General features: G+C 49.8%; 1 protein-coding gene across 1 annotated transcript in view; it reads left to right on the top strand.

Moving 5' to 3' along the window:
- Positions 1-26,145, top strand: part of IKZF1 (IKAROS family zinc finger 1) — a gene marked incomplete at its 5' end in the record, with an annotated part of 122,382 nt that overhangs the window by 79,058 nt on the left and 17,179 nt on the right. Inside the window, 2 exons of the mRNA XM_015424872.1 lie at positions 12,189-12,248; positions 17,067-17,321. Of these exons, the coding sequence (XP_015280358.1) occupies positions 12,189-12,248; positions 17,067-17,321 (315 nt within the window). The remainder of the gene's footprint in view (positions 1-12,188; positions 12,249-17,066; positions 17,322-26,145) is intronic.

The raw sequence follows: 26,145 nt of genomic DNA on the forward strand, positions 1-26,145 counted from the left end.
AGGACGTCCTTCTTCACCCAAAGAGTGATTAACACTTGGAATTCACTGCCACAGGAAGTGGTGGTGGCTACAAGCATGGACGGCTTCAAAAGGGAATTAGATAAGCATATGGAGCAGAGGTCCATCAGTGGCTATTAGCCACAAGGTATAGATAGGGACTCTGGGGCAAGTGATGCTCTGTCATCTTGGTGCTTGGGGGGGCCAACAGTAGTAGGGCTTCTAATGTCCTGGCCCCACTGGTGGACCTCCTGATGGCACTGGTATTTCTGGCCACTGTGTGATACAGAGTGTTGGACTGGATGGGCCTTTGGCCTGATCCAACATTGGCATCTCTTATGTTCTTAGGATCTCTCCTTCCTTTTTCATCAGCAGAGAAGCTGGTCGGAAGCAACCAGCGGTGTTTTGTAAATCGCTCCACCGTTGGCTGTAGTTGTCCATCCGGGTTAGAGTAGAGCTAAGACAGCATTGCAGGGTCACCATACCAGGACCAGGAGTTTTGCTGCAGTGTGGTTATGAGTGTCTGAGAAGGTGTGAGATGCAAGCAGTGGCACATTCCTGGCCCATGGGCACCTGTGATAAAGCGGCCCCCTGCCTGACCTGTGTGGAAGACTTAGGCCAAAAATAGGCACCTGGAGGAGATCAGGCAGGGAACCCAGGCACGCTTGCCTTTCTGCCCTTTGTCAGAGGGTGTGGCATATGCAAATGAGTTATGCAAATGAACTCCTGCACCTCTTTTTCTGCGAGATGACCCCTCTGTGTGTGTGTGTGTGTGTGTGTGTGTGTATGCGTGCACCTGGAAGTCACAGCGACCTCTGGTGACTGACCCCTCCTGGGGGCCTGGAGGATATTCAGAGAGGTGGCTGAATGAAGCCTGCCCCCGCCTCCGGACTGCTGGTATTCCAAGGAGGTCGCCCATCCCAGTACCTGCCAGAGTCGAAACTGCTTAGCTCCCGAGATCTGATGAGATCGGGCCTGGCTGGGCTATCCAGGTAGGGCAAAGAAGCCATTTTCTTGAGGGGATCTGACCTCTGGTGTCTGGAGAGCAGTTGACAGCTCAGCTCATTAGCACATTAGGACACACCCCCATGTTACCAGAAGTGAGGTCATCCAGCCACACCCACCTTTTGCTTGTTATTCTGTTTACCTTGTTTGTTGTCAAAACCCAGGGCTTTTTTTGCATGTTAGGCCACACACCCCTAATGTAGCCAATCCTAATGAGTTTCTGCTGTTGGGTGTGGCCTATTATGCTAATGAGTTCCTGCTGGGCGTGGCCAGTTTGGGAGCCAGCCGGAACTCTGTTCCTGTGCGTTCCTGCCCAAAAATAGCCCTGGCGCCTCAGCATGGTCCAATGCCGGAGCGCCCACCCTTCAAGGCAGCCATTTTCTCCAGGGGAGCCGATCTCCGTCAGCTGTGGATCAGTTGTAAAAGCGGGCGATCCCCAGGCCCCACCTGGAGGATGGCCACCCTAACTGACCTCAAGATGACAAAGATCATATCTACTGGAGACAATGGCAGCTTTAGAGGCTACACTCTGGGACTCCCGCTGAGGTCCCGTCCCGCTCCGAAATCCAGGCTCCTCAGGCTCCAACCCCAAACCTCCAGGAATTTCCAAGCCAGAGGTGGCAACCCTAGGGCTCAGCTTGCTCCAGGGCTGTTCTGAGGCCCCTGTCTGCCCCTGCCAGCCACTCGCCCAAATGGGCTGTGTGCCTGAGAACTTGTCTGAGACTCTTCATGGGCACATAGTTAGACTAGGGTTGCCAAGTGTCACTTACCTCTTCCGCGGGGGACTCCCGGGTAGCTCCCAGAGCGCGTGCGCGCCACATGCACATCACCAGGAAGTGATGTTATGACGCTGGGCACACTGGGGGTGGGGCCACGACCATACAAGGGAAAACCATAGCGTTCCTGGTGACGCGCATGTCGGGGAGGAGTTCCCCCCGGGGCCCGATCCGGTGGCGCCGGGGAACAAACCTCTGGGGCGGTGTCAGACTCACAGCAAACAATGAAATACACTCTTGCAGGAAGGTTTTATTTTATTGAAGCCATGAAGTACTTAGAACAGCTTTTCTGTTCAGAATAACGCAAAGGACTTGAGACTGGGATAATAAAGCAAGTTCAAAATAACATGGGCCAATAGATACGGTTCCCGCGCCCTCCTTGAGGGCTCATCTCGCGCTCAAACCTTGAGAGAGAAACGGTTGTAGCTAATTAAACAATTCTTCTATTCTCACACTGCTGTTCATTATAGACTAAGCAAAAGCCTCCAAACGCGCACCACCTGTAGCCTTGGCTGATAAGGTTCCTTCAAAGCAACGCTAGCGTACATGGAAAGGAATGCAGTTGACGATGAGCGTTTGAGGGTGAGGGTGAGGGGGGACATGCGCACAAGAGTCCAAGCTAGTTAAGGAAAGGCAAGCGGGGAGTAGACACATCTCATATGCACGGAAAAGACATATTGGCAGCTTGCTGACAGGCGGGGGTTTCCCCGACCCCCGGGGGGACTTGGGATCCCTAAGTTAGACGGTGAAGTGGAAAGGTTCCCCGACACAGGAAGCTCACGGAAGACAGGCTTGAGGCCTGAGAGGCCATTTTGTCTCTTGGACAGAGCCTTTTTGTAGCTTGTAGAGCATGAAACATTGGGATTGCGGCCTGGGAGGCTGATTCATGGCCTCCCCCCCCCCTTCTTCTGGGTTTTTCAGTTTTGTTTTGTTTTGCTGCCTCTCAGCGAAGCGACCCGGTGCGATTCCTGGCCTGGGCTTCCCTTTCTGTCACTTCTCCATAATTCTTCGCATTTCGGTTGGGCTCTCGGCTGCCTGCTGTTTCCTCTTTTCCCCTCGATCCTATATTTCATTTCTTGCAGCTTCTTCCTCGTCGAGCACTCCCCACCCCCACCCCCCAGCGGTGTGAGGAGGATGTGGAAACCCAGTTACATGATGGGCTGCAGCTTGAGAGACCAAAAGGGCCATCTTGAGTCATAGTTTCCTAAACCCCTTGAAGCAGGGTTGCCTCCCTCCAGCCACTGGGGTTGGGAAACTCCTGGAGATTTGGGAGTGGAGCCCGGGGAAGACAAGGACCCGAGTGGGATACTATATCATAGAGCCCACCCTCCAAAGCATCCATTCCCTCCAGGGGGAGTGATCTCCATAGTCTTGAGATGAGCTGTAGTCAATGTTCCCTCTTAGCTGAGTTAGCGCGAGCTGGCTCACAGTTTCTTAGCCTCCAGCTCACAGATATTTGTCTCAGCTCAGGAAGGAGGGGCTACGGAGCAAACTGATTGATGCAGGAGCCAAATCGCTCACTCAGAACTTTAATGCCCAGTAGCTCACAAAGGAGAATTTTTGCTCACAAGACTCCACAGCTTAGAGGGAACACTGGCTGTAATCCCAGGGGATCCCAGCCCGGCGTCCCTACTTTGAAGACCGTGGGCTGGAAGGGTGTCACCTGTTTAGGACTGCAGTAGGGTTGCCAAGTCTGGGTTGGAAAATACCAGGAGAAGGTGTGGTTTGAAGAGGGGAGGGGCCTCAGTATAGTACAATGCCCTTCAAGGCAGCCATTTTCTCCAGGGGAGCTGATTTCTGTCGGCTGGGGATCAGTTGTAAAAGCAGGAGATCCCCAGGCCCCACCTGGAGGCTGGCAACCCTATACTGCAGTGGTAAGCCAGTCTCTACCTCTTGGATCGTGTCTGAGGGCATCCATGTTGGTCTGCAATGGAACAGCTAGGCACAAGTTTAGTAGCACCTTAGACACCAAAGAGGTTTTTTTAGGGGTATGAGTTTTTGAGAGACAAAGCTACTCTAAGTCAGGCCTGGACTCACATCTGGCTGTTCTACCTCTTGAAATGGAACGCAAGTTCTGGTTAATGTTGCATGAAGACATGGGCCACAATCTATTAGGAACTTCTGCCGTGCACAACCCAGGCACACAAGCGGGAGATGTGAAAGGAGAAGAAGAGAAAGAGATTGGATGTATAACCGGTCCTTCACTTGGAGTCTCAGAGCGGCTTACAATCTCCTTTCCCTTCCCCTCCCCACAACAGACACCCTGTGAAGGTGGGTGGGGCTGAGAGAGCTCTTTCCAGAACTGTTCGTGAGAGAACAGCTCTGAAAGAACTTGTGCCTGACCCGAGGTCATCCAGCAGCTGCATGTGGAGGCATGGGGAATCGAACCCGGCTCTCCCAGTTTAGAGTCGGCGCTCTTAACCGCTACACCAAACTGCCTCTTCTGTGTATTCTGACATTTCTCCCTTCGGTATCCATGGGTACTGCACAGAACATCCTGGAGGGGTTTTGCACGAGGTATATCAACGGGGTGGGTGGGATCACACTGAACTGGATCCACAAGCAAATATAGAAATGGGGAACAAAGGCTTTGGAGGCTTAGTCTGAGGGCCTGGCAGGGAACAAGAGAAATGAGAGGTTGTTGGGCCTGTCCAAATGGAGTTATTCGGATATTTTCGGTGTTGGTGCTTTCGGAGATCCGCTGGCTTGGAAGGGTTCAGGCCTGGTGCCTGACCCAGGACCCTCTTCGCCTGGGATGACTGTTTCCATGAACACCACGGACTCCTGAGAGCTCACCCCGCCTGCTGCTTCTCTTAGCAGGCTGGGGAAGGTGACTCGTAAGCGGCCCCGCATGGAGTCAAACGGCACATCCGCAGAGGACGTGAGAAGAAGTTCTTAGTCAGATAAAGGATAAGGGAGGAACGTCTTCACTCCCACCAAAGGAACCCCACGGTGGAAACCGCAAACCTTGAGATGTGCTGCTGTTTTCAAAGAGTTTGCACTCAAGCTGATGAGAAAGAGAAGAGTGAGTTTAGAAAGAAAAGAAAAAAACAACTGTGGCAGGGAGTGGAAAAAGACAGCAAATCCCCAGAACCGCCGTGTTTTTGCCCGGACCTAGAGAGGAACAGCCGATGGAGGTTTCCTGTTAAACCAGACAGGGGGAAGCTGAGATGTGCTGTCTCAGCTGTACTATCCCAGTTCCCTAGGGAACTCAACACTTTCGCCTTTCGCCTCAGAGTCGCCCTTTGGGCCTACGGAGTCTGGCTGCTCCTGAAGCAGGTCTCCGGCCGGCACCTGTTTGTGTTGAAGACCAAACTCCAAAAACACACGTCGCATTAGCAGCCCAAAGGTTTGCTGCCTTCTAATATGTGGAGGAGACTCTTGAGAGTCCCTTGGACTGCAAGAAGATCAAATCAGTCAATCCTAAAAGAAATCAACCCTGACTGTTCCCTGGAAGGCCAGATACTGAAGCTGAAGCTCAAATACTTTGGCCACCCAATGAGAAGGGAGCACTCCCTGGAGAAGACCCTGATGCTGGGAAAGATTGAAGGTCAAAGAGGACGGGGACGGCAAAAGATGAGATGGTTAGACAGTGTCACAGATGCAACGAACATGAAATTGAGCAAACTTCAGAGGACGGCGGAAGACAGGAGGGCCTGGCGGGAGCTGGTCCATGGGGTCGCGAAGAGTCGGACTCGACTGTGCGACTGAACAACAACAACAACAATATGTGGTCACCAAACATTTTATAGAAGAGACCAAGTGAATGTGGAGGTTGTGTTAATTAAACAACCTAGATGGCCCAGGCTAGCCCAGCCTCATCAGATCTTGGAAACGAAGAAGAAGAAGAGAAGAGATTGGATGTATACCCTGTCCAAAGGAATCTCAGAGCGGCTGACAAACTCCTTTCCCTTCCCTTCCCCTCCCCACAACAGACACCCTGTGAGGTCGGTGGGGCTGAGAGAGCTCTGACAGAAACTGCTCTTTCTCAAGAACAGCTCTGACAGAACCGTGGCTTGCCCAAGGTCATCCAGCAGCTGCAAGTGGAGAAGTGGGGAATCAAACCCGGTTCTCCCAAATTAGAGTCCGCGCACGTAACCACGACACCAAGCAGGGTTAGTACTTGGGTGGGAGCAGGGCTTTTTTCTTTTCTTTTCTTTTCTTTTGAAAAAGAGGTGCCAGAACTCTCAAGAAGTAAATGAAGTTTTCAGTCTGTATACTGAAAACTCATGAGCTTTGAAACATTTTAAAAATAATTTTGCTGAAGAGGTTCTGGAACCCCTTTCTGGCACGTTCCCCCAGATAAAAGTCCCTGGATGGGAGACCACCAAGGAAGTCCAAGGTTGCTGTGGAGAAGCAGGCAATGGCCAATTGCCTCTGTTCATCACTTGGGATCACTGTAAGTTGGTTGTGACTCGATGTCACTTTCCACCATGTTAACGAAACAAGCACCACCACCACCCCCTTTGGGCAGCATTGTAAAAGATGAGTTGGATCCAGCCAGCTTTTTCACTTAATCTCACCCAGGTCTGCTTCCTACAACAGCTGCCATCCCCCATGGCTTGTGTACATGGAGGTCCAAGTATCCCTTTTGGTGGTCATTGGCCCCGGTCACACGAAAGGTTTTGGGCCGGGAGAGGGACGGATCGGGGGCGCAGCAAACGGGCACGATCCCACCGCGACATCTGGGAAACGTTGCGCACCCGTCCCCGATCCGGCCCTTCCGGCCGAAAACTCGCATCTAAACTAAACCACCTCCTGAGGCGGTCTTACCTGAACGGCCGCGGCAAGCGCGGCCGTGGGATCGCCGGCACGTCCTTCTGCCACCGCATCCCCAGCTCCTGGCCGAACTGCGCATGCGCACGCATGCACAGCCGGCTGCCTCGATCTCCCAACTATGGCTTCCTCCCTGGCATCTGATCGTGCCGGGGAGCAACGGCGCCGCGGCTCGTGGGATCCATGGGATCCCGCCGCGGCCTGTCTATTTTGGTGCGGCTTTTAAAAGTCGCACTTTGCCGGTGTTTTTTCCCCCCGTATGGCAGGGGCCATTCTACAGCAACAGAAAAGTTGATGGGATCCAACCCATTGATGTCCTCCCCAGCCGACTCCATTAGAGCCGGGAGACTGCAACCCAAAAGGACATCTCCCAAGTCCCTTTTGTAGGCCCCGGCCTTTTGAACATGGCCACAACTTCCTCCCACCATCTTTCTTCCTTGAGCTGAACATGGGTGATGGGACTGCGGGAGAAACAAGGCCATCTGGCCCCATGGAACTTGAGGGATGCATGCAGATGAAGATGTGCCAAACTGTGCTGGGTTGGGTTGCCAGTCTCCAGGTGGGGGCTGGAGATCTCCTGGAATTACAGCCGATTCCCATGCTACAGAAATCATCTCCCCTGGAGAAAGTGGCTTCTTTGGAAGATGGAGTCTGCAGCATTGTGCCTTGCTGAGGTCCGTCTCCTCCCCCAACTCCACCCTCCCCAGACTTCACCTCCAAATCTCCAGGCATTTCCTAACCTAGAGCTGACAACCGTAGCCTGGGGCCACTATGACACGGACATCTAGAAGTGCATCAGGTTAGAAGGACTGGAAGAGCAATTGCAGCATTTGACTCTGTTTCCATAAATATACATTCTACCAGTGGTTTGGGCTTCCGGCCATGATTCCAAACATACAACATTTCGTTTGTGCATCTTGGCTGGATCTCTCAATGAGATTTTCCCAGTGACCCCTTTGAGGCCCTGCAGATGAAACACGATTGCTCCCGCTACCAAGTGAATTGTGGAAATTGATGGGAAGGACTTGGAGTCATCTCTAACAGAGAATCCTTACCCCTTTTGCCAAACGACAATTCCCAGTGTTCTTTTGGAGAAGACATGACAGCTGAATTGGTAAAACCAATGTGAGTGTTTAATGCAAACATATGTCCTAAATAATTTGACATCGTTTAGAACAAAGAGTTTCAAGAGTGTGGCCCATGGGGACATTGTTCAGAAGTTATGCTGCCCAAGCACCATCGAAATGAACTGGGGCTACGCATGACCTCAGCACAGCAAGAAGAGGAAACTTGTTGTGCAACTCACATCCATTGGAGTGAGGCCAGCACAAGAAAACATCCCAGTGGGTTGTGCCCATATCTTCCCGCATAAATTTTTAACAGCTGCTTACTCTGACGTTGTCAACTGGAGGATCGTAACCACAATTCTGTGAGATTTATGTATATATAGAGAGCCAGTTTGGTGTAGTGGTTAAGCGTGTGGACTCTAATCTGGGAGAACCAGGTTTGATTCCCCACGCCTCCACTTGCAGCTGCTGGATGACCTTGGGCAAGCCGTAGTTCTGATAAGAGCTGTTCTTGAAAAAGAGCCGTTTCTGTCAAGAGCTCTCTCAGCCCCACCTACCTCTCAGGGTGCCTGTTGTGGGGAGGGGAAGGGAAAGGACTTTGTAAGCCGCTCCGAGACTCCTTCGGGTAGGGAAGGGCGGGATATAAATCCAATCTCTTTTTCTTCTTCTACCTATGGGACCATTTCCACTGTGGTGAAATACCCCGCATTGACATTTTAAAAACTGCATGCTATGTGAAATTTTCCACAGTCGATTTTTCCTCACCAGGCACAAACCCAAAGTTTTCTCCTTCTTACCCCGCGTTTTTGGAACTCGCTAAAACTGGGGATCACGAAAATGCGAGGTAAGAAGGAGAAAACTTTAGGTTTGCATCTGGTGAAGAAAAATCTACTGCGGGAAATGTCACGTAATGCACAGTTTTTAAAATGTCAATGTGGGGAATGTCACCACTGCAGAAATGGTCTGGGTATCTGCCCGCCGTTTGTATTTGTGGGTGTTTCAGCTCTCTTGAATATGTAAGGAACCGCTAGCCTCTGGAGATGGGTGGAACTCCTTTCCCTGGTTGCTCAGAGAGAGATAACTTATCTGCGGGATGCCGCTTGGCTCTTATCACTAATATTTACTTGGAAGTCAGACTCCCAAGTCGGGGATGGAATTCATATGCGAAGATGACTGGGTAGTTCTTGAGCCAATAAGAGGAAGTCGGCGCTCTCTGGGAAGGTTCGTCAGAATTTGTCGGTATCTTGCGCAGCGGAGTCCTTGCCCGTGCAGAGTTCTCAGGGCCTGGGGGACCACTGTCATCCACTTTCCCCAGGAATCTTGGGAAGTGTAGTTTTGGAAGGAGCCTGAGACCTCTAGCAAAGTCTTCCCAGAGGGGGTAGTAGAAAGTGCCGTCAAGTCACAGCTGATTTATGGCAACCCGGTAGAGTTTTCAAGGCAAGAGACAGACAGAGGTGGTTTCCCATTGCTTGCCCCCAGGGCTCATTTCCTGCAGGAGCGCACAGGAGCAGAGCTCTGGCAGTAAAGAGCCCAGGGGGCGGGCACATGCAACAAGCCCCACCCCCTGTTCCCAGCATCCCTCAATTAGAGCAAGAAGCAGCCAGATAAGTTGCAGAGTCCCCCCCCCGCCCCCCCGGTCCAAAACAGTCCAGTGGCACCTTTAAGACCAAGTTTTATTCAGGGACAAGCTCTCCCTCCTCTGCGAGGGCAGATCTGCACATCCCCCCCCCATAGCTAGCCATCCAAAACAGTCCAGTGGCACCTTTAAGACCAAGTTTTATTCAGGGACAAGCTCTCCCTCCTCTGCGAGGGCAGATCTGCACATCCCCCCCCCATAGCTAGCCATCCAAAACAGTCCAGTGGCACCTTTAAGACCAAGTTTTATTCAGGGACAAGCTCTCCCTCCTCTGCGAGGGCAGATCTGCACATCCCCCCCCCATAGCTAGCCATCCAAAACAGTCCAGTGGCACCTTTAAGACCAAGTTTTATTCAGGGACAAGCTCTCCCTCCTCTGCGAGGGCAGATCTGCACATCCCCCCCCCATAGCTAGCCATCCAAAACAGTCCAGTGGAGCCTGAGCGGTGGATGTTGCCTTCTGACACACTTACGGTGATGTCAGGGGGTGTGGCATATGCAAATAAGTCATGCTAATGAGTTATGCTAATGAGCTCCTGCACTTCTTTTTCTATGAAATGACCCCTGACTACCTTCATTGTAAGCCGCCTCCAGCAGGTCTTGGGAAAGGCAGCATATAAGTGCGCTCAGTTAGTGGATCTCACTCCGCAGGTCACAGAAGGCCTCGTTGGGAATTGTCATCAGCCTAATACAGCCACCTCCACATAGGGTTGCCAGGGGTAGGTTAAGAAACTCCTGGAGATTTGGGGATGTAGCTCTGGTTGTCAGCTCTGGGTGGGGAAATGCCTGGTGGTGGAGCCTAAAAAGGGCGGGGCTTGAGGAGGGGAGGAACTTCAGCAGGGTACGATGCCACAGAGTCCACCCTCCAAAGCAGCCATTTTCCCCAGGGGACCTGATCTCTGGCCAGTTTGGTGTAGTGGTGAAGTGCGCGGACTCTAATCTGGGAGAAGCGGGTTTGATTCCCCACTCCTCCACTTGCACCTGCTGGATGACTTTGGGCAAGCTGTAGTTCTGATAAGAGCTGTCCTTGAAAAAGAGCAGTTTCTGTCAGAGCTCTCTCAGCCCCACCTACCTCTCAGGGTGTCTGTTGTGGGGAGGGGAAGGGAAAGGAGTTTGTAAGCCACTCTGAGACTCCAAGTGAAGAGCGGGGTATAAATCCAGTCTCCTCTTCTTCTTCTTCTCTGTTGTCTGGAGACAAATTGTAATAGCAGGAGAGCTGTTCCAGGCCCCACCTGGAGGTTCAGCACCAAACACCCGGGAAACACGGCAAGGTTGAGTAAACGTGGGGAAACACCGTGTTCAAACAAAACACGCAATTCTGATATGCCACTGTGCCTTCATGTATTTGTTTAAATCGTATACTTAAATATACAATAAAGACCCTAGTGTATCTTATTGATTATAGCACAGTGATAGCAAAAACCTAAGGAACAATATATACCTTGTAGAAAAGTCCACAGCTGCAGAGACGAACATGCAGAAGAAGAAGAAGAAGAGATTGGATTTATACCCCGCCCTTCACTTGGAGTAGGGTCCACACACTTAACCACTTAACCACTACACAGACAGGATTCAATGCCATAAACTATCTTGATTTCAGATGAGCGATGCAGCAGTTGTCAATGCCAATACTGTCGGCTGTTTTGCTTTCCGAAAAGAGGTGCAGCAAGCATCGATGCAACACGCCTCCCAGGCAAAAGTTGTGCGTTTCGAGAGATTCGTCTCCCGGCAGATTATTTTCCTTGGAACCAAAGCTCACAATGCTACAATGCACAAGTCAAACAACTCTGTAGAAGGCTTCTCTGGTTCTCAATAAGATACACCAGGGTCTTTATTGTACATTTAAGTATATGATTTAAACAAATATATGAAGGCACAGCAGCATATCAGAATTGCGTGTTTTGTTTGAACACGGTGCTTTTCCACGTTTACCCACCTGGAGGTTGGCAACCCTAGGTGAATGCTGGGGTGGGTGAGCTTTGGGGGAGGGGCGGGACTCCAGCAGGGTACAATGCCACAGACCCCGCCCTCCGAGGCATCCCTTTTCTCCAGAGGAACTGATTCCTAGTCTGGGTATCAGTTGTAATTCTGGGAGGACTCCAGGCCCCACCAGGAGGCTGGTAACCCTGCTTCCATCCCCAGTGTGAGGCCTGCACCTTAGGGAGGCTTGTGCCTCATCTGTTCTCCTAGTTGCAGCCCAGGGGGCCTTGCCCAGATTCCTAAAAGATGGGGCAGGTGCCAGGTTGGGGAATGGTGCTCAGTAGAGCCACATACGGCCTCCCGAACCACGGGTGTCTAGGTGTTATCTCCTGGACTGAGATGCCTCTCTCTGTCTTAACCTGGGAGCTGTCCTCTGACCCCTCCTCCCTCCCTCTCTCTCTCTCTCTCTCGCTTTGTCCTCTCCCTCTCATCTCATGGCCTTCCATGGAGACACATGTCTCTGCATCACTCTAAGGGTGTCTAGGTGTTATCTCCTTGACTGAGATGCCTCTCTCTGTCTTAACCTGGGAGCTGTCCTCTGACCCCTCCTCCCCCCCCTCTCTCGCTTTGTCCTCTCCCTCTCATCTCATGGCCTTCCATGGAGACATATCTCTCTGCAGGTCTCTCCTGTAGATACGATTCCCTCATACTCCCACACACACACGATGCCGGACAAGCTGGCTATTTGCGTCACGTCTGTGACTGGGCAAAACTCTGCTGTATTAACCGAATGTCCCAGTAAGTATCAGTGTGCAAAACCAATAAGTAAATAATCCCAGAAGGCAGGTGTGGGGCCTTTTGCTGGCTTGCTCGTCCCCTTGTCTTTTCCTCTCCCTGTCTCCTTTGCTCCTGGTCCCGTCTCTGCCTCGCGACTGACGTCTTCTGTGGTTCTGTGACTCGCGCTGCCGGCCATCTGACAACCTAGCCTCTTCTTTGCCTTCTCTGTTTGCAGCTGCATATGGGGCCGAAGGCTTTAGGGACTTCCACGCCATCCTCCCCAAATCCTTTTCCCGTAAGTATACTGTGCATGTGTTGTTTGCGTATGACAAAGCTTTCCGTTTTCCCACCTCGCACGTTTCATTGCTTATCACTCGCGCCCGCTCCTTGGCCTGCATTGTGCAGCCCTTGAGTGGTCCGTGTATTTATTTCCCTTTCTGTTCTCTGGCTTGCAGCTTGCAAGTTTTTTCCCCTCATTATTGTCACACATGGCTAAACTGCTTAAAGGGGAGACTTATTTGCCTGTTAGTGTTAATTGATTGCTGCGGGAGAGGGGGAGGGCCGGACGATGCTTCGGAGCGATAGCAGTGTCTCCTCAAAAAACAGCCCGTAATGAGATCCTTTGCCAATGCTGGCTGAGAAGCCCGTTGTAAAAGGCCACCAAAATTAAAGTGTTTTTCCTTCCCATTCAGGCAAGTGGGGGAATTCAGCATATGCCCAAAATCCAGTGGGATTTAGAAGTGTTTAGCTGTAATTTAGAACTTTCCCTGCACCCTCTATTTCAAGAACTGGTGTAAAATAGTGGCTCAGCGTCCGATCTTCCTGGCTGAAATCTGTCTTTATAACAACAATTGATTGGCACAGTAATGAGATAATACGGAGAACAAGAAAAACTGTGAGAAAGTGACGCTTAATATATGTCTTTAAAGAATCATAGAAAAGTGAACAAAAATAATATACATGATCATAGAAAAATATATATTGACGGTGATCTCCGGAATGTCTTGCCGTTTCGAAGGAAGATCTTCTTCTGAACAAAGATGTGGGACAAAAACTGTCTCTCAATAGTTCATATCCTCCGGTGACGTCTCACAATTATCAAGGAAGATTTTCGATAATCGTACCAGCTGTAATGTATAGTAGAACCTGCCATGGGCTAAGATGACTGTAATGCTCCTGGCAGGTTCTATCTTCTATGATTCTTTAAAGACATATATTAAGCGTCACTTTCTCACAGTTTTTCTTGTTCTCCGTATGAAATCTGTCTTTGCCATGAACTCACAGGGGCTGCATTCAGAGGTCCATTTGGCGGTGGTGAGCTGGGCTCTTGGGTTGCCAGCTACGGGTTGGGAAATTCCTGGAGAGTTGGGGGTGGAGCTTGAGGAGGGTGGGGTCTGGGGAGGGGAGGGACCTCAGCTGGGTACAGCGCCCTAGAGTCCAACCCTCCAAAGCAGCCATTTTCTCCAGGGGAGCTGATCTCTGTAGTCTGCAGTTCGATTCCAGATGGGGTCGCCAGACCCACGGTCCAGCCAGGGGATCCCCCAGTCTTCGGGGCTCCAAGCCCCACCTCCTGTCACGATGACATCACCCGGAAGTGACGTTGTCACTTTGCCGATGTCGGAGGGGACGCTCTAGTTTTGGGGCAAACTCTATGGCTTTGGGGGCAGAAAACCATAGAGCTTGGCCAAAAAAAACCCCCTAGAGCATCACGCACCCCCAGTGGTGACATCATCACGGCACGTGCACTTTGTGCACAACTGAAGATCCCGAATGGCAGCCTGGAGCCCCCCACTGGGAGCAAGATAGAACCTGGCAATGGGCAGCCATAGCTCATGTGCATGCCGGGCTCATCCACCACCACCCCGCCCCCATTTTTGCACAGAGTACAATGAAAGAATAGTGACTTAAGAATAACTCTGGTCCCCAGTAATGTGTGAATGCAGGTGCACAGCGTAACCAGAGTTATTTTTTCTCCCAAAAGTTTGGGGTCCCTAGTCATCCTAGTATAGGATCCCATTTAGTGGGAAGGAACATGAGCTCCAGCTAAAAGTCACGTGCCTGCATTTGTTTGTCATGGTTACAACCTAAGTATGTTAAAAACATAAGAACACAAGAAGAGCCCTGCTGGATCAGGCCAGCGGTCCCTCTAGTTCATCACCGTGTCTCACACAGAGGCCAACCAGTTCCTCTGGAGGGCCGACAACAGGGCACAGAGGCCGAGGCCTTCCCCTGATAAGAACACAAGAAGAGTCCTGCTGGATCAGACCAGTGGTCCACCTAGTCCAGCCTCCTGTCTCACACAGAGGCCAACCAGTTCCTCTGGAGGGCCGACAACGGGGCATAGAGGCAGAGGCCTTCCCCTCATAAGAAAATAAGAAGAGCACTGCTGGATAAGACCAATGGTCCATCTAGTCCAGGATCCTGTCTCACACAGTGGACAACTGGTTCCTCTGGAGGGCCGACAACAGGGCACAGAGGCCGAGGCCTTCCCCTGATAAAGAACATAAGAAGAGCCCTGCTGGATCAGATCAATGGTCCATCTAGTCCAGCATCCTGTCTCACACAGAGGCCAACCAGTTCCTCTGGAGGGCCGACAACGGGGCATAGAGGCCGAGGCCTTCCCCTGGTGCTGCCTCCTGGCTCTTGGATCCAGAGGCTTAGTGCCTCTGAACGTGGAGGTTCCCCTCAGTCACCATGGCTAGTAGCCATTGACAGACATCCTCCATGAATCTATCTAGCCCCCTTTTCAAGCTGTTTTATTCCTGTGGCCATCACTGCATCCTCTGGCAGCAAACTCCACATTTTAATCACGCTCGGTGTAAAGCTGTATTTCCTGTCGCCCTTCCTGAACCTACCACCCGCCCCTCAGCTTCATTGGATGCCCCCGAGTTCTAATGTTTTGGGAGATGGAGAAAAAGTTCTCTTAACTCTGTCCATCCCGTGCGTAATTTTATAAACCTCTGTCATGCCCCCCCCCCGCCCCCAACCTAGTTGTCTCTTCTCTCATCCGGAAAGTCCCGGGCGTTCCACCGGGTAAGCAGTGTCGGGTGGACTGAGCATCATGGCTAAGTCAGGATTCGAACTCAGGTCTCCTAGTCTGGGAGTCTGACCGCTACACCGTGCTGGCCCGCCAGCTCTAGATGGCCTCTGGTTTTACTGCCTGCCTGGGACTACAAAAGCTAGGCTTGCCAGCTTCCAGGTGGGGCCTGGAAATCTCCCAGAAATACAATTGAGCTCCGGACTACAGAGGTCAGTCCCCCTGGAGAAAATGGCAGCTTTGTAAGGCAGGCTCTAGGGCACTGTACCCCACAGAGGTCCCTCCCCCAGGCTCTACCGCCCAAACCTCCAGGCATTTCCCAACCTGGAGTTGGCAACCCTCGCAAAAGCAGAGCAAGGGATTTCAGACCCTGTCTTGCCAAAATAGGTAGACCACATTCGGCTTGATGGCTTACAAGTAGCGTTGCCAGCTCTGGGTTGGGAAACCAGAGGTCATTTCGGGGGGGGATCGCAGTTCCCCCGGGTGAGGTACGGGGGGCGGGGCACATGACGAAGCCCCGCCCCCTGCTTCCGGCCGCCCCGCTTCCGGCCCTCATTCAGCCAGGAGGAGGCAGGAGAAGAGGGAGGGTAAGTTGCTTCCTCCCTGCCTCTCCCCACCCCTGCCTGCCTGGGGCCAGGGAGGGCCTTCGCGGGGCTTCCTCGCACTCCCGCTGGCCTTGCAGGTCCACCGCCAGGCCCCTCATGGGGCTCCTAATGAGTTCCCCTAGCTCTTTTTCTACGAAACGACCCCTGTGGGAAACATTTGGGGGTTTGGGGGGTGGAGCCTGAGGAAGGCGGGATTTGGGGAAGGAAGGGACCTCGGCAGGGTAGAATGCCCTAGAACCCCCCCTTCCGAGCAGCCGTTTTCTCCTGGGGAGCTGATCTGGGTCATTTGGAGATCAGTTGTAATAGAGGGAGATCTCCAGGTGCACCCTGGAGGTTAGCAACCCTACATACAAGTCAGGACCAAACTAGACGTTTTCACAGGAAGCTGCCCCAAAAGGCAACATCTTGTGTAGCCCTTATTGTCTCCGGAGCTGCAGGAAGTAATCCTGGCTGGGCGTGAGGCCGCCGCGTCACGTGGTCTTAATGATGCTTGATAGCCCTCCTGGTTTTGCACTTATTGTGGGACTTCCTAATGCAGACACGAGCCTTGGAGTTATCCATGTAGATGGATTCTGGAGGGCAGCCATGTCAGTCCGAAGCAGTCGAACAAAGTTAGAGTCCAGCGGCACCTTTAAGAGCAACAAAGTTTAATTCTGGATATCAGCTTTCGTGTGCATGCACACTACCCAGCTGATACCCAGAATCAGGGGTCATTTCGTAGAAAAAGAGGGGCAGGGGCTCATTAGCAAAACTCATTAGCATAATTTATTTGCATATGCCACACCCTCTGACATCACCGGAGGTGTGTCAGAAGGCAACACCCACCACTCAGGCTCCATTGGACTGTTTTGGATTGCTAGCTATTGGGGGGGGGGAGAACGTGCAGATCTGTCCTCATAGAGGAGGGAGAGCTTGTACCTGAACAAAACTTGGTCTTAAAGGTGCCACTGGACTGTTTTGGATTGCTAGCTATCGGGGGGGGGGGAACGCCCAGATCTGCCCTCACAGAGGAAGGAGAGCTTGTACCTGAAGGTGGGCCGGGGGAGGGGGCTCTGCAATTTATCTGGCTGCTTCTTGCTCCTCGTGGCCCGACTGAGGGCTGCTGGGAGCAGGGGGCGGGGCTTGTTGCATGTGCCCACCCCCTGGGCTCCTTACTGCCGGAGCGCCGCTCCTGTGCGCTCCTGCAGGAAATGACCCCTGCCCAGAATTACACTTTGTTGCTCTGAAAGGTGCCACTGGACTCAAACTTTGTTCTGGCTATCCACCCAGTAATCATTGCCCGATGTTTCCCAATGCTTTTGCAATAATCCCCTTGCGCCCCTCAGAAATGTCAAGCACCTCGACTGGCTTGTGTTAATCCATTCTTGCCGGGTGGTGCGTCCGCCTCCATTGTTTCTCTGCCGCAATGTCTTTGATTGTCTCTTTTAAAAGCACCATGCACTGAGTGGCACCCCTCTGTTGTTTCTTTCAGCCAGTAATGTTAAAATAGAGACACAGAGTGATGAAGAGAATGGGCGTGCCTGTGAGATGAATGGGGAAGAATGTGCGGAGGATTTACGAATGCTTGATACCCCGGGAGAGAAAATGAATGGCTCACACAATGGCGGCAAAGCCATGTCAGGCGTTGGAGGCATTCGGCTCCCAAACGGAAAGCTAAAGTGTGATATCTGTGGGATAATTTGCATCGGCCCCAATGTTCTTATGGTTCACAAGAGGAGCCACACTGGTAAGGCCTGGCAGAGTTTCTTTTTTTTTTTTCTCCTTTAGTCACGGCAAAGTTTGGCACATCAGGAGGAAGAGATTTATTCACGAGAGTCTTCAGAGCGTGTCATTTCTTGCTTTGTATGTGGATGTTTGTTGTTTTCCATCTCACGCAAAAGAGCACTTCTTCCGTGCACCAAACTTATTCCTTGGGCACCCTCCTTCAGTATGGGAAAGAGATGTGTTCTGGAAACTTCCACAAGTACGGTTGGATCCAAGCAGCTTTTCCACTGGTGAAAAAGGGAGGAGGAGGAGGAGGTCCCCTTTGACCACCCCAAAGGCTCTGCTGGGAATCATGGGAAATACCTGGACCAAAGCGGTATCAGATGGGGGACATAGTAAGGCGGGGTTTATGATGACCCCAGAGGGTTTCAAGGCGAGTGATTCAGCAGAGGTGGTCGGCCATCTTTGCCTTCCTTTGCAAAGTCTTCTTTGGTGGTCTCCCTTCCAAGTACTGACCCTGCTTAACTGCCAAGATCTGATGAGATCAAGCTATAGCCGAGGTGGCCCAACTTGCTTAACGTAACAGCCACACAGAATAAACGTCAGATGTTTGAGAGCCGCAAGACATGGACAGATATTATGTTTTTATTGGGAAATACGCAAATTTGCTTGTTATTAACATTAAATGTGAAAGAGCCGCATGCGGCTCCCGAACTGCAGTTTGGCCACCCCTGAGCTACAATATACCGTTCCACAGCCCACAATGTGGGCTTCCTGTATTTTACAATAAAGAATTGTAATGGAAAATTTCGGTGAATTGAAGTAATGAGAGATTTTAAAAATAGATTGTCTGATTCTCCCCCTACTCACAAAAAGCTTCAGTCTTGATGACACTGTTAATCGATATAATTCACAATCTTAAATATATATCCATTTCTGTCTTCAGGCATATTGTTTAAAATGATTTCCCAAACATTAGGAACAAAAGACACTTGCACTGTCGCACTACATCAAGAAGGGCACGTGCCAAATGTGTTGTTTGGCTAAAGGGAACTGTTATTTTTATAAGTGTAATAATGTAATGATCTCGATTAAGATCTAAATAATTCACTGGACACTGGGTTAATTGGTTAAAAGCAACACCATTTATACAGTGAAAATCCGTTCTGATTTGCGTATGCTAGAAAGCCTGCTTCGATTCTGCTAATCAATAAATGGTGTTGCGGATGTTGTTACTCCGTGTGTTATGCAACACAGGGACCAGAAATACTCAACAAAACCAAAAAACACTACTTGGGATAGTTCAGTGGGGTGGTTGGAGTGTACCCCTTGGTGGTTACTTCTTAATTATGGTATTAACATGTCGTTTCAACATATCTATTGTTTTGACAGTCGGGGAATAATTTGCTTTTTCTTTGCGGGTGAATCTGTTCCCATCTGCAAACAAATTCGTCAGGTGTGAGATGACATTCGGAGCATTTCAAGGGGTCAAACGAGCAATTTCCAAAAACAAACATATAGTAAATTTATATCCCTTTATATAAATGGAGATAAGGGTTTACCGATGACGCATTAAGCAGATATTTTTATTTGAAATTGATTTGAATCTTCCTGTTTCTATTGAAAAACGATTACATGCATGAGAAACTTCTGTTCACGAATCAAAATGATCTCATAGAACAAAACAGGGAATGATCAATAAACCTGGAAGGGGGGGGGAACGGTAATCAGGGCTCTTTTGATACCAGGAGCTCCTTTGCATATTAGGCGACACCCCCCTAATGTAGCCAATCCTCCCAGAGCTTACAGAGCTCTTCTCACAGGGGCTACTGTAAGCTCTTGGAGGATTGGCTACATGAGGGGTGTGTCGCCTAATATGCAAAGGAGTTCCTGCTACAAAAAAGCCCTGAATAATAAAAGTGTCCCAGAAGGAATATTGGTAAAGGGAGCACCAAAAATCATGGGAAATCGAATAGCTTCGTAAGTAGGTTTGTAGACGGAATAAACTGGGGTCATAGGCTGAAACCCTAATATACTGGTGCTACAACTGTCTCAGAAAATTTTGTTACAAAGCTAGTAAACAATGGTTTAGTAGATGGTGGCTTAGGAGACAAGCGTGGCGGAAGCCAAATCCGGTGGTCAATCAGTCCTGATAAGTGTTGTCACCTGAAATGGTTTTTAAAAAGAGGCTTGTTCAAAGAGCTCACCTCTGCATAGCAAGAGAAAAGGTCAATTATGTACAAGGTTTCCCCTTTCAAGAGGGGAGACAGTACAGTAGGGCCCCCCAACATGGCGCTTGTGGATGCCACGGTGCCTCCCAACACTTTTTTAAAAGTGGGTGGGGCCAGATGGGGCGTTTGTCCAGCAAGGTTTCTGATTGGCCATTGGAGATTTGATTGGCTGTGCAGATTTTTAAAAAGGGTTGCTTTGGCGGCAGCTGCCACCACGACACAGAGATCTTTACTGTATGACTAGCAGCCATTTTGTGCTTGGCTGCCCCCCCCCCCCCCCCGCGGCCATTTTTTTGTAAAATTGGTGCCCCCAGGATCGAGAAGGCGGGGGACCTCTGCAATACAGTACATATTGTACTCAGGAGGGGGGTGTTTATATTTCACAATTAATGCTTCGGAAGAATGGTTACAGTGAGCTTGATTTATAATTTATATTTTTATGTCATCATTTAGGATGGTTACCCCTGCTGTATGTTATGAAGGATTTGTCTAATTTTTTTAATAGTATACTGCATATACTCTGAGGGAGTAGTCCTAAACTCATCTTCTTGGAAAGGCGGCCAGTTTTGTTCATTGGGATTTATTCCCCGTGAGGCTGTGATCACACGCACACGAAATAATCCACTTTCAATCCACCTTCAGTGCACTTTCCAACTGGATTTTACTGTGTGTGAACTTGCAAAATACAGTTGGAAAGTGCATCGAACGTGGATTGGAAGTGGATTATTTAGTGTGTGTGATCGCAGCTGTAGGATGTGGGTACCTGTGGCAATATTGACATTTTGGCTTGAATCAGGGGTCATTTCGGGGGGGAACACGGGGGAACGCAGTTCCCCCGGGTGAGGTACGGGGGGTGGGGCACATGATGAAGCCCCGCCCCCTGCTTCCGGCCGCCCCGATTCCGGCCCTCATTCAGCCAGGAGGAGGCAGGAGAAGAGGGAGGGTAAGTTGCTTCCTCCCTGCCTCTCCCCACCCCTGCCTGCCTGGGGCCAGGGAGGGCCTTCGCGGGGCTTCCTCGCACTCCCGCCGGCCTTGCAGGTCCACCGCCGGCCCCTCATGGGGCTCGGCAGTGGAGCAGCAAGGCTGGCGGTGATGCTAATGAGTTATGCTAATGAGTTCCCCTAGCTCTTTTTCTACGAAACGACCCCTGGCTTGAATATAATTAGACAATAAGTATTTTGTGGGATGCCATAATTTTTGTTTGTTTTTCATTTCAAAATTACATAAATACACATTTTCATAGGGGGAATTCCAAATACCCTTTGACCCCCACTTCGACTTTCAACCAAGGGTGCCCATGCTGAAGAAAACATACCTTTCGCGCAGAATGTGACTAATTTTACAATTGAGGTTTGTTGATATAAACCAGGGCATACATCCAGGGGTCATTTCGTAGAAAAAGTAGTGCAGGAGCTCATTGGCATAACTCATTTGCATATGCCACACACCCTGACATCACTGGAAGTGTGTCAGAAGGCAACACCCACCGCTCAGGCTCCACTGGACTGTTTTGGATTGCTAGCTATTGGGGGGGGGGGAAAACGCGCAGATCTGCCCTCACAGAGGAGAGAGAGCTTGTACCTGAAGGCAGGCCGGGGGAGGGGGGCTCTGCAACTTACCTGTCTGCTTCTTGCTCCTCGTGGCTCGACTGAGGGCTGCTGGGAGCAGGGGGTGGGGCTTGTTGCATGTTCTCGCCCCCTGGGCACCTTACTGCCAGAGCTCCGCTCCTGTGCGCTCCCGCAGGAAATGACCCCTGCATACATCACCTGGAAGTGACGGAGGTGACATCAGGGGCGACACTCTGGTTTCAGGGCAAAACTGTATGCTAAAATCAGCCTCAAACCACAGAGTTTTGCCCCAAAACCAGAGCGTCGACCCCCACCTACATCAATTCTGGGTGATGTAGGCACGGCACGTCGTGTTTATTTCTGGCAGCATCGCTATGTTGGGGAGGATTTCCTCCCAATGGCCAGGTGGCCAGCGGTGGGCAGGAGTCTGCAAAGCCAGAGGATCCCCCTCCCCCAACTGGGAAATGACAACCCTACATGCGACAAGAAAGCAGCTCTCTTAGTCCTTCCTACCAACCCTGTCCAGCTAGGGATGCCAACCTCCAGGTGGGACCTGGGGATCCCTTGGAATTACAGCTTACCTCTAGACTACAGGGATCAGTTCCCCTGGAGAAAATGGATGCTTTGAGGGGGTGGGCTCTGTGACACTGTATCCCACTGAGGTCTCTCCCCCAGCCAGGCGCCACCCCCAAATCTCCAGGAGTTTCCCAGCCTGGATCTGGCAACCCCATGTTCAGCTGGAGCCGTGAGACTGAAAAGTGGCACACAGGATGCGTTTCGGGGTCGTGTGACTGATGAAGGCATAAGGCTTGCAAAGCCAAGCCGCTTATTCAAGCAAAGCCTATACACCCCATAGACTGCGACGTTCTCCTAAATAAATGTTTGATAAATGAATCAAATGCTGGCATTGGAACTGCCAAACGGTGACGAACGGCCGGCCCTCGTTAAAAGACATAATTACATTTAATAGACACGCCTGCCAAAGGCAGATATGCGGAATAAGTACCGGATATTTCCCAGCCATTATTACGTTTTTTTAAAAAAGGTTCTATAGCAAACAGAACTGATCCGGCGCTTCGCACCCACTCACCCCCCCCTCCCTTCCTGGAATGGAATTCTTATTTGTAAGTACCTGACAGGGGCTCCCTTTCCAGGCTTTGAAGAAGGGCCGAAATCCCCGGCTGCAGCTGGTCCAACCTGCAGAAAATGCAGTCAGCCTTTGTGCTCCTTTAACCTTCATTTCTGAAAACTGCGAGTGTCCTCTTTGTGATTTGAGAGGTTGGCCCGGATCTGTTTGGTGACCCCGTACAAGCCGGTCTGTTTTGTGCAGAACTGTGTGAATCGTCCAACACGCTAGGGATTCGGGCTGCCGACCGGCCTGGAGAAAAACACCCTGTCCCTGTAAGGGAGGCTCCATGGGGTTTTATTTCCCTCCATGCCACGAAAAGCTTTGGTCGGCCCATTACCGCGCATCCGGTGTTAAAACGACAGGCTGTTTCTCTCCAGGTCTGTTGGCAACCTTGGCTAGGAAACTTTTACGCAAAAGGCTTTACCATGGCCAGGCCTGAGTACGAAGAATGCAGGAACTTACATTAAGGTTTTTTTTGGGGGGTGGCGGTGTCAGCATAAAGCTAAAAAACTCTGTGTGGTGTAGTGCCAGTCTAAGAGCCAGTGTAAGGTAAAGGTAAAAGGTTCCCTTGCTTGAAAGCCAGTCGAATCCGACTCTAGGGTTGCGGTGCTCATCTCCGTTTCCAAGCCAAAGAGCCGGCGCTGTCCGAAGACGTTTCCGTGGTCATGAGGCCGGCATGACTAAACACCAAGGCGCAGGGAACACTGTTACCTTCCCACCGAAGTGGTACCTATTTATCTACTTGCAATTTCTTCCTTTCGAACTGCTAGGTTGGCAGGAGCTGGGACCAGTGTGGTATAGGGGTTAAGAGCATCAGACTAGGATCTGGGAAACCCAGGTTCGAATCCCCCCTCTGCCACGGGAGCTCGCTGGGTGGCCTTGGGCCAGTCACGCACTCTCAGCCTAGCCTACCTCACAGGGTTGTTGTGGAGGTTAAATGGAGGATAGGTGAACAATGCAAGCCTCTTTGGGTCCCCATTGGGGGGGGGAAGGTGGGGTATAAATGGATTAAATAAATATAAATTATAAGAATAATGCGTTCGATCAAAAAGTGTATTCAGAATAGACAGATTTTTTTGCTTTGGTAAGGATCCGCTTGCCTTGAACAGCTGCAAGGAAGAGATAAATCTAGCAGCTGATTTGAATTGCATGTCTGAAGGCTCCTCCACATTGAGAGAGAGAGAGAGAGAGCGCCGTCGGCCCATGGAAAGTTAGTGTATCAGCAAGAAGGGTTCTTGCATAAGCTTCACGCAACAGGCGCTGCATCTCTTAAATAACTTAGCTGTTCCCACGAGATCCAAAAGGAATCATGTGCAGTCAGCGTAAAAATGGCTCCTTTTTTCCCTCTGAGAAAAATATCCCCCTTCCCAGCCACCTTCCAGTAACTTGGGTGGAGTCTAGACAGAGTAAGGGCAGCCCTCGCTCTGGAGTTGGCTTTATGATTTCATCTCACGGCTGACCCTGATAGGCTGTGTGGCTTTGTGACCTGAGCACATTTACAACGGGCTCCTTAACTGGCTGGACTCCTAGCTGTAGGAACAAACACATTCAGTTTTAAAAAACGATGCCAGCAACAGCAGCGGAGAAAGACTGTGGAAATGGCAGATAACCATGGGTTAAGGGGTCATTTTGGAGCCCCTTTTCATCTTGAAAATGTTCATTCAGCGCAACTCTACGCTTATCGGGACTGATGTTGAAACGTCTAGTTCCTTTGCCCCTTCAACTTGTTTTCCAGGGTGTTGCCTTAGCTAGCAACATCCCAAGTTATTTCTTCATTGACAGCAACTTTCTAAAGTATTCCGCTTCGTGGTTTCTCTTGCATTTTCCCTTTAAACTGTAAAATACATGCTTTATAAGATTTGGGGCTTTCACGGGTGTCAGTGGATTGCAGTTTCAGTATTGGTTTCTGTCTATCTGTCCGTCAGCGTTTAGCACACAACCTAACAGTGAAAGTCACAGGTCAAAAAGTAATTTCCCTTACTTGGCACGATCACCCTTTTCTAAGTTCCAAATGAACACTCCCCCCACAAACAACTTACAAATTATAAATGGCTTCTTTGGTGTTCGCTGCCTGCACAGATGTAGGGCCAATGTAGGATTACCAGATGTCCTTTTTAAAGAGGACATGTCCTCTTTTGGGCTCTTTAAAAAAAACACTGATGAAAATGTCCTCTTTGGGGGTGGGAAGTTTAGGAAAATTCCTAGTTAGTAACAATTATAACAGCTGAAATAGTAAGGGTATTTAACATGAGTTTTGTCACAGTGATCACCTGTTTGAAGTTAGTTGGAAATGTGACCTCGTTTTTTGCTTTTCAACATGTGGTAACCCTAGATATTCTCAAGGAGGAGCGCTTTCAAAGTGATGTTACTTAACTTCATACCATGAAAAAATTTCAGTGGCCCATTTCTGCATATGAAACCTCTATTAAAGGACAAGGTATTTTTTTTCCCCTGGCCAGTTGGCAACTTTAAATACAGGCAGAAACCACACATTCTAAACTCTATTTGCTGCATTCTTCCCCCCCCCCTTTCTTTTTGGATTTACTTCTGTGCTTTGCCAATAGCCAGGCACACAGGAGTTTAGCAGATAAAGATTTTCCTGGCACTGAGAGCCATGGTAGAAAAAGTTCACTCGCTTATCTCTGTAGAAATGCTTTTCACTAGCCATTTTCTCCAGCATTGGCACCGTTTACTCCCACTTATTCCTGCAAAGCCTACTACCGACATTCACCCTAAGAATTTGAATTCTTGTGTTTTCCCTACCGGCCTCTCACTTTTTTCAAGTGCTGGTTTTAAGGCTCCTAGAGACTTGCTGATTGTCCGAGGCTGTCGCAGTTCTAGCAGATCAAAAAGGACTGGCCATCCCAACTATTTCCTTAAGACAGGTGGCGGCAGTTATTGTAAGCCATCCCACAACTTTTAAAAAGACATCTAGATGGAGTTTGGGGCAATATGCACATTTGTAATTTATTGAACAGAGTAACCTGACAATTGGTTAAGAAATTGACAAAACTCATTCAGTTTAAGAAAAGAAAAGAAAAGAAATTATTTGCTCCATTGACGGAGGTAATGCAAGCCTTTAGGCCAAAGCAGAAGAGCCTCTCTCCACCCAACGGCAATCGTAATGATAAAATAATCCAATTTAGAAATCTTCGTGTTGCCAATCAGACTGGGTAAAGTCTGCTGATTGACATAGATAATTCTGGACTTCTGTCTCTCCTCAAATAGGAGGAAACAAAGGACCAAAGGAGGACACTCTTGCGATTTCTGTGTCAATAAGTATCTTGTGTTCAAGGAGAGCTGGGATTCTGGGCGGAAGAAACAGTTTCCTTTGCACTGTCTTAAGTTCTCTTTTTAGTGGTGTGTCTCTTCCCCCCCCCTCCCCTTCCTTTTTCTTCTCTGTCTCTTCCCTGATTTGGCTGCTTAGGCACAGCCAGGTAATGGAGAAGAAATTGAAAGGGAAAATACGGGGAAAATGTAAATGAAAAGAAGTTATTATAACTGTTATAATGAAGTGCCTTTCATTTAAATATAAGAATGTAACGCTGAAATGAACTTGTGATCCTGAAATGCATTTTTAATGAGTTTCCTTTTTATTTTGCTGCTTCAGTGGCATATTTTAAAGACCCTTTGAAAAAAGCCACATTAAAAAAAAAAAAAACCCACCAAATGCCACAACATGCAAAATTGGATATTGGTTTATTCCAAAACTGCTGATCAGGAAGAGTGGCTCTTCAACACAAAATGTTGCAGTCACTTTATTTAAATGAGTTTGAATTTGCATTGTGATGTGCCATTCTGATTTAGAGAAAAAAAATTAGATTTTCAGATCAAATTGACCCAGCCAGTGAAGCGTTAAGCAACTGGCAGGTTTAGTCTGAAAAGCTCATGTTATATCAAACCTGCAGCTGGTGGAAG

Source organism: Gekko japonicus, unplaced genomic scaffold (genome assembly GCF_001447785.1).
Source record: "Gekko japonicus isolate JY-2015 unplaced genomic scaffold, Gekko_japonicus_V1.1 scaffold1220, whole genome shotgun sequence".
Classification (NCBI taxonomy): Eukaryota; Metazoa; Chordata; class Lepidosauria; order Squamata; family Gekkonidae; genus Gekko; species Gekko japonicus.